Source organism: Ornithorhynchus anatinus, chromosome 14, assembly GCF_004115215.2.
Source record: "Ornithorhynchus anatinus isolate Pmale09 chromosome 14, mOrnAna1.pri.v4, whole genome shotgun sequence".
Taxonomy (NCBI): domain Eukaryota; kingdom Metazoa; phylum Chordata; class Mammalia; order Monotremata; family Ornithorhynchidae; genus Ornithorhynchus; species Ornithorhynchus anatinus.
In genome coordinates this window covers 43,290,543-43,300,814 of record NC_041741.1, presented here as the reverse complement: position 1 = coordinate 43,300,814, position 10,272 = coordinate 43,290,543, and the positions used below count along the sequence as shown (strand labels likewise).

General features: G+C 49.5%; 1 protein-coding gene and 1 long non-coding RNA gene across 2 annotated transcripts; one reads left to right on the top strand and one right to left on the bottom strand.

Moving 5' to 3' along the window:
* Nucleotides 1-9,030, top strand: MB (myoglobin). Its single transcript, XM_001513063.4, has 3 exons — nt 1-206; nt 7,373-7,595; nt 8,313-9,030. Exons 1-3 carry the CDS (start codon nt 112-114, stop codon nt 8,457-8,459), a joined length of 465 nt encoding a protein of 154 aa, XP_001513113.1. The 5' UTR covers nt 1-111; the 3' UTR covers nt 8,460-9,030.
* On the bottom strand, nt 3,124-4,028 carry LOC114816704. Its single transcript, XR_003764513.1, has 2 exons — nt 3,965-4,028; nt 3,124-3,930 (listed from the first exon to the last, which is right to left on the bottom strand). It is a non-coding gene; the product is annotated as an uncharacterized LOC114816704 (long non-coding RNA).
* Nucleotides 9,031-10,272: the final 1,242 nt, after the last annotated feature.

Sequence of the window (10,272 nt, the reverse complement as noted above, 5' to 3'; positions counted from 1 at the left end):
TCCAAATCGCACCTCTGGGGGACAGGGCACACGGCAGCTGCAGCTGGTCGGGGGAGAAGCCCTCTTTCTTCTTGGTCTCCTTCGGGCAGTGACTCGGGTTGACACAGCACCATGGGTCTGAGCGACGGAGAATGGCAGCTGGTCCTCAAGGTCTGGGGGAAGGTGGAAGGCGACCTGCCGGGACACGGGCAGGAGGTCTTGATCAGGTAAAAGGAGGGTGCCCCCCTCCACGCCGCCCCCATCCCAGAGGCTGTCACTCACTCTCGTTCTCGCTCCAGGACCCCAGACACAGCAGGGCCTAGTGGATAGCGCACGGGCCTGGGAGTCAGAAAGACCTAGGTTCTAATCCCGGCTCTGTCACTTGCCTGCTGGGTGACCTTGGGCAAGTCAAATTCACTTCTCTGTGTTTCATTTCCCTCATCTGTAAAATGGGGATTTAGACTGTGAGCTTCTGGTGGGACAAGAACTGTGTCCGGTGTGATTAGCTTGTGTCTCCCCTAGCGCTTAGAACAGTGCTTGGCACATAGTAAGCGCTTAACAAATACCATCATCAACAAATGCTATCATCATCTTCCCTCCCTCCCCAACCGAGCTGGCCTGGCTCATCTCTGCCAGGAAGAGGATGAGAGGGTGGGGGGTGGAGGGATATCAGGAGAGAGGATGGGGCCCAAAGCTACAGTCAGTGGTGAGGCGGCGGGGAGAGGCCAAACCTGGGAATCCTAACTCATCCCATCCAAGGAGTCTGAAGGAATGAGGAATGTCTTCTCCCCAGACAAGTGAGCATTCCAAGGTGGTTGCCTTGAGGGCAGAAAGCCTGTTCTCTATTGATTACCTCTAGGTCTCTTCTTCCCCCTGCTGCTTTGCTTTTCTCCCCCACTCCCGGCTTCCCAATAATACTAATAATCACTGTGCTATTTGTTACGTGCATACTTTGTGCCAGGCATCGTACTGGGGTAGATTGTGGTATTTGTTAAATGATTCCTATGTGCCAAGCACTGAACTAAGCATTGGGATAGATGAGAGATGATCAGATCCCACATAGAGCTCACATTTTAAGTAATAATAATAATTATGGTACTTGTTAAGCACAGGTATTAAATGTGTACAAGAAGATTGGGTCAGGCACCAGAGGCTTACAGTCTAAGGGGGAGAGAACAGGTATTTCATTCCCATTTTACAAATGAGGAAACTGAGGCCCAGAGAATAATAATAATAATAATAATGCCATTTGTTAAGAGCTTACGATGTGCCAGACACTGTACGAAGCACTGGGGTCGATATAAGCAAATTTGGTTGGACTCCAGTCCCTGTCCCATATGAGGCTCACAGTCTCAATCCCCATTTTACATATGAGGTAACTGAGGCACAGAGAAGTGCAGTGACCTGCCTAAAGTCACATAAACAAGCAAGTGGTGGAACCAGGTTTATAACCCAGGTCTCCTGGTTTGCAGTCCTGTGTTCCTTCTATTAAGGCACACTGCTTCTCCATCTTTCCCAATCCTTTTGAACACTTAATAATGATAATAATAATGGTATTTGTTAAGTGCTTACTATGTGCCAAGCACTGTTCTAAGTGCTGGGCTAGATGCAGGATAATCAGAGTGTCCCACGAGGGGCTCACATTTTTTAATCCCCATTTGACAGATGAGGTAACTGAGGCACAGAGAAGTGAAGTGGCTTGCCCAAGGTCACACAGCAGACAAGTGGTGGAGGCAGGATTAGAACCCACATCCTCTGACTACCAAGCCCGTGCTCTTTCCACTCAGCCATGCTGCTTTCTCGGATGCCGCAACTGGCCCCTTTCTGCTTTCAGACCCAGCTATTTTCACTTGGAAGCAGGGAATTGGGGGCGAGGGGAGGAGGGGGAGAGGGGTCAGCTGGGAACAGAGAGGCAGTCTGGGGTCTTAGAGAATGTTTTAGTGAAAGGCAGATGATGGGATGTCATTCCCATCGATGAGCTCCAGGAATCAGGGAAGGGCTCTGGGAGGCCAATGCCCTTGTCAGTCAAGGGCTGACAAGCAGCATGGTCTAGAGGATAGAGTACGAGCCTGGGAGTCAGAAGGAAGTGGATTCTAATCCCGGTTCTGCCGCTCATCTGCTGTGTGCCCTTGGCAAGTCACTTCACTAATGGAGGTGCTTCCGTTACCTCATCTATAAAATGGGGATTAAGACTGTGAGCCCCAAATGAGACATAGACTGTGTCCAACCTGAATACCTGGTGCTTAGTACAGTGACTGGCACACAGTAAGCTTTTAGCAAATACCATTAAAACAAAAAGACAGCAGCTCCTCATGGAACAGAGCGGGCACCACGAGTCCTTGACCAATCTGCAGTGGTGCCCTGCTGTGCTGGAGCTTGCTCGCACTGGCCCCTTTGCTCCCCCACTTCCCCAAGAACTTTAGGCTGGAGGGTATCTCTATTCCAACAGGGTGAAGTGCTTTCATATATATATATTTGTTAAGCACTTACTATGTGCCAAACACTGTTCTAAGCCCTGGGGTAGTTACAAGGTAATCAGGTTGACCCACGTGGGGCTCACAGTCTTAATTCCCATTTTACAGGTGAGGGAACTAAGGCACAGAGAAACCAAGTGGCTCGCCCAAGGTCACACAGCAGACAAGTGGCGGAGCCGGGATTAGAACCCATGATCTCTGAATCCCAAACCCATGCTCTTTCCACTAAGCCATGCTGCTTCTACTATTAGTAGCATTATTTTAATACCCAAGGCTGCAGAGACGCCAGGGGCTAGGGCATCTGACATCATGGCTTCTGGTCTTAACTGTGGTCCCGGCTTGCTTTTTGACCTGGGTCAAGTTATTTTCTGTCATTGTGCTTCGGTTCTCCGGTCAGTTGGAGGGAGTTCCTTGAGATCCTCAGATGAAGGGATAAGCCAAAAATCCAGATAACTCCTTCAGGAATGAGGCTCGTGTTCTCAGTGAGTGAAGAAGCCCAGCAGGACATCTTTGCTCTTCCGTGCCCAGGTGCGAAAGAGGGGGGCGGAGGGTCCAGTGTTCCCTAACACAGCTCTACTTGCCTGGAGACCTGTTTCTGACTTGCTTGTCTTGTATCTGCCCCAGGACTTAGTACAGCCCTTGGCTCATAGATAGTGCTTAATAAACACCCCAGTGACTAGAAGCTTTATTTGGAAGCTGAAACTGGAAGGGATAAACAAGGTAATCGACAAAAAGGAATCCAAAAAACCCAAACCGGTGAGTCCCCTCTGTGATCCAGTCAGAGCAGAATCGTTTTATTGCCCTCCACTGCCCTGTCTTTCGGTCCTGAAGGTAGCCGGGAACAGCTGTAGACCTTGTTGTAGCCTTCAGGTATCAAAATAATAATGATAGTAATTGTGATATTTGGTATGAGATCATCAGCTTGGAGCCAGTCACTGTCCCTCATGGGGCTGACAATCTAAAGGGGCGGAGGTAGAACAGACACTTAATCCTCATTTTACAGATGAGGAAACTGAGGCACAGAGAATTTAAGTGACTTGCCCAGGGTCACACAACAGCCTAGTGGTGGAGCTAGGATAAATCAAGTCTCCTGATTCCCAGTCCTGTGTACTTTATGCTAGGCAAAATCTCTGATAAGAGGGAGGCGTAGATTGAGTGGCTGCTTTTGCGTATTACTGGGTTGGCACAATAGCTAAGCTTCCATTATTCAGGTCCTCCTGCATGCTTAAAAATTGGGCTGAGGCTTCCCGGGAGTGGAGGGGGGCTTTCTGGAATCTTGTGGGAAGAGAGGGAACTGGCATCTTCCTTTATTCAAAATCTGGGGACTCCACCACCTCCATATAACTTTGGATTGTATCACAGAGCTAGTAATAACAGTAATAATGGTATTTGTTCGGTGCCGATAAGCAGCCTCTACTGTCTTGATTGTTTAACTGGAAGAAAAAGATAAAGTCCATCACCTCTACTGGTCCATCACCTCTACTGGTCCATCACCTCTACTGGTCCATCACCTCATAAAGCAGTGTGACCTAGTGGGTGAAGTGGATTAGACATGGGTTCTAATCCTGGCTCTGCCACCTGTCTGCTGTGTGACCTTGGGCAAGTCTTTTCACTTCTCTGAACCTCAGTTGCCACATCTACACAATGGGGATTAAGACTGTGAGCCCCATGTGGGACAGGGCTTGTGTTCAACCTGATTTCTTTGTATCTTCCCAGCCCTTGGAACAGTATTTGAAACATAGTAAGCACTTAACAAATACTGTAAAAAAAAAAAAAAAGAGGGAACGAGAACAAGTATTTCATCCCTATTTTATAGAGGAGGAAACTAAGGCACAGAAGAGTTTCGTTTTGTTTTTTAAATGATATCTGTTAAGGGCTTACTTATGTGCTGGGCACTGTTCTAAGCCCTGGGGTAGATACAAAGTAATCAGGATGGGCACATGGGGCTCCCAGTCTTAATCCCCATTTTACAGATGAGGTAACTGAGGCACAGAAGAGTTAAGTGACTTGATCAAAGTCCCACATCAGGGAAGAGGTGGAGGCCGGCTTAGGACCCTGGTCTCCTTAAAGTTTAACCTGCTCTCATCCTACCTGATCTCCCTGCTTCCCAGGCTGGAGCACTAGAAATCGTGGGTTTAATTTTCACCCCACAGCTGACTCATTTGAGTACTTCCCCTTCCAGGGCCATAACTGCCTCGCCTTTTAGTGGAGGATAATAATAGTCATCACTGGGTAATATTAGTAACAAGCCCAAAGCCCGTTGGGGGGGAAGGTGCTAGTGACATGCAGGCGGTGACACATCTCGCCCTTGGGGACCAATTGACATTGAACGTGTCCATCCAGACAAAAAGCTTCTTTGATGGTGGAAAAATCCATTCACGAGAGCGAGGGGTGGGTGGGGGGTGGCAGGGAAGGGAGGAGGGGATTGTTCTTTTTCCACGTGAAGCGTCCTCAGCCAAAAATGCATTGGACTGTGAAGCCGGAGTCCCTTTTTACCCTTCCCGATCTTCCCCCACCACCAGCTTCTCTGGGCGGGGCTCTGGAGAGTCCAAGGGTTGGAGTCTGGAAGGCCAGCTGGCTCCCTCTAGACTGTAAGGTCACTGTGGGCAGGGAATGTGTCGGTTTATGGTTACAGTGTACTCTCCCGAGGGCTTAGTACAGTGCTCTGCACACAGTAAGCCCTCAATAAATGCAATTGACTGACTGACTCCGCGATGCAGGGGGCTGGATGCTTGCATCCCTGGGCGCATAATGTCCAGGATTCAACGCTGGCCTGGGTGTATAGCAGAGGCGTCTCGCCTGGTGGTCTCTGGACCTGGAGGAGGGAGGAGGAAAGTGGGAATCTCAGCTGGAGAGAGAACAGGTGTTGATTCTACCTTTTAGAAAAGAAACAAAGGTACAGAGTTTGAAGTAACTTGTTTAGATACAAGATAATAAAATCCCACATGGGGCTCACCGTCAAAGCATCAGGGACCACAGGTATCTAAGTCCCACTTTGAAGATGAGGGAGTTGAGGCACAGAGAAGTGACTTGCCCAAGGTGACACAGCTGACAAGCAGTGGAGCCAAAATTAGAACCCAGGTCTTCTGACTCCCAGGCCCGTGCTCTTTCCATTAAGCAGCACTGCTTCTGCAAATGGTTGACAGATGGCTCCTTCCCCAACTACACCCTCTTTTCTCCAATTCCTCTCTCTTCTGCATTCATTCGTTCATTTATTCAGTCATATTTATTGAGCGCTTACTGTGTGCAGAGCACTTTACTAAGTGCTTGGAAAGTACAATTCAGCAACAGATAGACACGATCCCTACCTGACAATGGGCTCACAATCTAGAAGTGGGAAATTATGGTATTTAAGCGCTTACTATGTGCCAAGCACTGTTCTAAGCTCTGGGGTAGATACGAAGCAATCAGGTTGTCCCATGTGGGGCTCACAGTCTTCATCCCCATTTTCCAGATGAGGTAACTGAGGCACAGAGAAGTGAAGTCATTTGTCCAAGGTCACCCAGCAGACAAGTGGCAGAGCCGGAATTAGAACCCATGTCCTCTGACTCCCAAGCCCTTTGTCTTTCCAGTAAGCCCTTTAAACACTCCATATTCACCCCACTCGCAGCCCCACAGCACTTCTGTACATATCCGTAATTTATCTCTTTTTTATTAATGTCTGTCCTTCTCTAGACTGTAAACTGCTTAGAGGCAGGGAAAGAGTGTACCAACTCTGTCTTATTGTATTCTCCCAAGTGCTTAGCACAGGTCTGTGCACACAGTAAGCACTCAGGAAATACCACTGATTGATTCCAGAGTGCCAGGCCACAGGGTGAAGAGGGAAGTATTGAATCCTTGGGGCTCTGGGAGCAGTTTGAGGTAGAAGGAGGTAGCATTTACCAGGCCCTATATTGCCCTAACTAAAGAGGTTAGTTCCTCTCAGTAAATAACAGGCTGCCGGTGCTGCCATATCTATTCCACGCCGCACCGTGTCCTAGTGGCTAGAGCCTGGGCCTGGGAGTCGGAAGGACCTCGGTTCTAATCCCAGCTCCGCCACTTATCTGCTGTGACCTTGGGCAAGTCACTTCACTTCTCTGTGCCTCAGTTACCTCATCTGGAAAATGGGGATTGAGATTGTTAGCCCTATGTGGGACACAGATTGTGTCCAACCTGATTAGTTTCTATCTAGCCCAGAGGTTCAGTGGAAAGAGCCTGGGCTTGGGAGTCAGAGGTCATGGGTTCGAATCCTGGCTCTGCCACTTGTCAGCTGTGTGACTGTGGGCAAGTCACAACTTTTCTGTGCCTCAGTTACCTCATCTGTAAAATGGGGATTAAGTGTGAGCCTCATGTGGGACAACCTGATTACCCTGTATCTCCCCCAGCTCTTAGAACAGTGCTCTGCACATAGTAAGTGCTGAACAAATACCAACATTATTATTACCTGGTACATAGTAAAGCACTCAACAAATACTATTAAAGAATAAGACATGGACTGTGTCCAACCTGATGATCTTGTATCTATCCCCAGCACTTAGTACAGTGCTTGGCCCATAGTAAGAGCTTAACAAATACCTTTAAAAAAACTGTGGGAAAAAGAGGGTCCTCGGCAACCTGATCACGGCCCCCTTCAACACTGGCCATAGTGGTTGCTCAAGATGACCAGCTCCAGGGCACCAAAGCCTCATCCTCACTGACAGAAGAGAGCAGGCTGGTTGAGAGCGTTTGGGAGAGGGGCAAATGGAAGAGATCATTTAGGCTGGGAGAAGAGTAAAGGGTATTTCCTCAGATGATCTGAAGGAAATTCCCTCTTCACTGTTACGGGCTGCCCCAGTTGAGCCCGGTTACTCTTGGGAAACCAGGAGAAGTTTCTTTTCCAGCTTTCCCACTCTTTCCCTTTCTCGCCCCTCAATGGTGGGTCTCTCTCCTCCTACCTACAGACTCTTCAAGACTCATCCTGAGACTCTGGAAAAGTTCGACAAGTTCAAAGGCCTGAAGACAGAGGATGAGATGAAGGCCTCAGCCGACCTGAAGAAGCATGGTGGGACTGTCCTCACCGCCCTGGGCAACATCTTGAAGAAGAAGGGCCAGCATGAGGCGGAGCTGAAGCCCCTGGCCCAATCCCATGCCACCAAGCACAAAATCTCCATCAAGTTCCTGGAGGTATGAAGTTCGGGCCCTGAGAGCGGGGGGAGGAGAGAGGGATGCAGGAGATGGAGCAGCAAATCTGTGAGGAGCATAGGAGGTCCGCTTCCTGCTTGGGGTCTCTGTTCTGGCTCTAAGCCTTTAGTCCTGGGGGTGCCTTGGGCAAATAGAGAAGCAGCGTGGCTCAGTGGAAAGAGCACGGGCTTTGGAGTCAGGGCTCATGAGTTCGAATCCCAGCTCTGCCACTTGGCTGTGTGACTGTGGGCGAGTCACTTAACTTCTCTGTGCCTCAGTTCCCTCATCTGTAAAATGGGGATTAAGACTGTGAGCCCCACGTGGGACAACCTGATTCCCCTATGTCTACCCCAGCGCTTAGAACAGTGCTCGGCACATAGTAAGCGCTTAACAAATACCAACATTAAATCACTTCACTTCTCTTTGCCTCAGTTTCCTCATCTGTAAAATGAGGATTAATCCTACTCCTGCCTACTTAGACTGCGAGCTCCGCAGGTTGGTCAGTGTTCAACCTGATTAACTTTTATCATCTACCTCATTGCTTAGAGCAGTGCTTGACACAAAGTAAGTGCTTAATAAGTACTTAAGTATTGTTATTATTATTATTAGTGACCTTGTTCCCATCTCTTTCTGAGTCCTCGGTGTTCAATGACTTTTCTCTTGTTCTCTCCTCTCCCACCCTCTTTTCTCTCCCTGTCCCGGTCTCTTCTCCCCGAGCAGTATATTTCCGAGGCCATCATCCACGTCCTCCAGAGCAAGCATTCCGCAGATTTCGGAGCTGATGCCCAGGCTGCCATGGGGAAAGCCCTGGAGCTGTTCCGGAACGACATGGCCGCCAAGTACAAGGAGTTTGGATTCCAGGGTTAGGCCAGACCCAAAGCGGAGGCCCCGATGATGACCCTTTATCACCTCCCACCCTGCACACTGGTGGGGTGTCTTAGAGTAGCTCGGATAGTTTGGCTTTCGGGTGCATCTTCTCTGACTAGACATAGGGAACCTAGGGGATGAGCAGGGGGAGAAGACGCTGACCTGCCTGGCCCACATCACCCCAGACACACTCATTTCACCATCCATGTTGATCAATTCACTTCCCTGTGGAATATTCTCTGAGAAGTGTTTCCTGAATCAACTCTTCATCTGTCTATGGAGGGTGTTTTGTTTTCTTAACACCCCTTTCCCAGCCTCATATCTTCATACCAACTCCTACCTCTCCTCTCCCCTCCTCCTCTTTCGAGGCACTGGACTTTCCTCTTTCAAGACAGTGGACTGTTCTAATGCCACCGAGAGGGCAGGAGGCGGGTTGGATGGGGCAGGGAGGTGGGAGGAGGGCAGCTATTGCTAGAAGTATCTCTCTGGCTGCCCCGGGACACAGATTAGTGAGTGTTCTCTGTTAAAAGAAGGCCGATACCCTTGTCTTAATAAAAGGACCTGCACCCATTTTTGTCTGTGACTGATGCTTTGCTAGCTCAGAGACTGGTCTCTGAGCCAACGGCGGGGAGGTTGGTGGAGATAAATGAGGGGAGCGGGAGGGGCCGGGGCAGAAAGTTTGCCTCCAGCTCTTTCAGTTCCCTTTTCTGAAGTAAAGACCACTCAGCATGGGGTGTCAAGTAGCATGTAAGAACCTCAAATCAGAAACTTGGCATGCGGGGGAAGAGGGGTGAGGATCTAAGGGAAGCGGGATAGCCACAGTTGAGAAGGGAGATGTGGAAGTGAAAGAGGCTGAAGAGAAAGTGGGGAAATAAATAAATACCCTCTTAAAAAGTGCTAAATGATTTCATATCAGAGGGCTTAAAAGGATCACAGCCTAACTCAGAGCAGGCATAGATGTCTCTAGTTGGGCCGGTGAGGTCAAAAGAGAGGACTGTGGGAACATCTATACCAGCGGTGGCCCCACTTCATCAACCCATCAGTCTATGGCTCGGTGTCAGATGGGGAATCTCCGTGGCACAAGCACTTCAGTCTTCTCCCCTTCCCTCTGCCGTGGTTGAGGGGGAAAGGAGAGGGCAGGAGTGCCCCAAATATTTGACCCTGCAATGAAAATTGCTAAACACTTTGTCATGACCCTGCCTTTACCTAATCAAGTTCACAGCCAGGATGGTGTCCCAGTAACTTAGGCCAGTGCAAGGCCCAAGTAAGAGAGTGGGGGTGGAAGGGAAGCTTAGAGATCCTTTCTGTCCAGAAAAGGCTGTAGGAACCTCTGCATGACAGAACCCCCTAATGGGTGTTTCCATTTCAGGGACATGGAAACCATTCTCGAGTCTAGGGGTCTGCACAGCCATTGTAGGTTTGGAGGGGACCCCCTGGTCCAGACCCAAGCCCACTCGGTGATCTTAGATTAGGCTCCGGGAGTACAGGTTGTGAGGTCTGAAGGGTTGGCATGTACCAGAGCAGCTGTCCTCCTTAGGTTGTGTGTCTCCTTCCTACCTCACCTAGGCATTCCTAGCATACACTGGTGCTCCTGCCATGGAATGGCCCAAGTACCCTCCCAGTTTTGGTCTCTCCCAGCCAAGGTGGGTGAGCTCAAAGATGACGATGACGGCATCTTCATGAATGAGAGATGTGTCTACTCAGAATTCCCTGGGTCCACTATGGATCGCAAGGCCCAGCACAGGAGCGTAGCCCCACCCTCAACAGGAAACGAGATTTCAGGCTGCACCCTAAGGGCTCTGCTGTTTCTGGG

Bases quoted from the DNA above. Each gene is read 5' to 3' on its own strand.
- MB (XM_001513063.4), top strand. From the start codon at position 112: ATGGGTCTGAGCGACGGAGAATGGCAGCTGGTCCTCAAGGTCTGGGGG. The intron at 207-7,372 runs GTAAAAGGAGGG...TCCTACCTACAG, and splicing joins GGGCAGGAGGTCTTGATCAG to ACTCTTCAAGACTCATCCTG. The intron at 7,596-8,312 runs GTATGAAGTTCG...CTCCCCGAGCAG, and splicing joins TCTCCATCAAGTTCCTGGAG to TATATTTCCGAGGCCATCAT.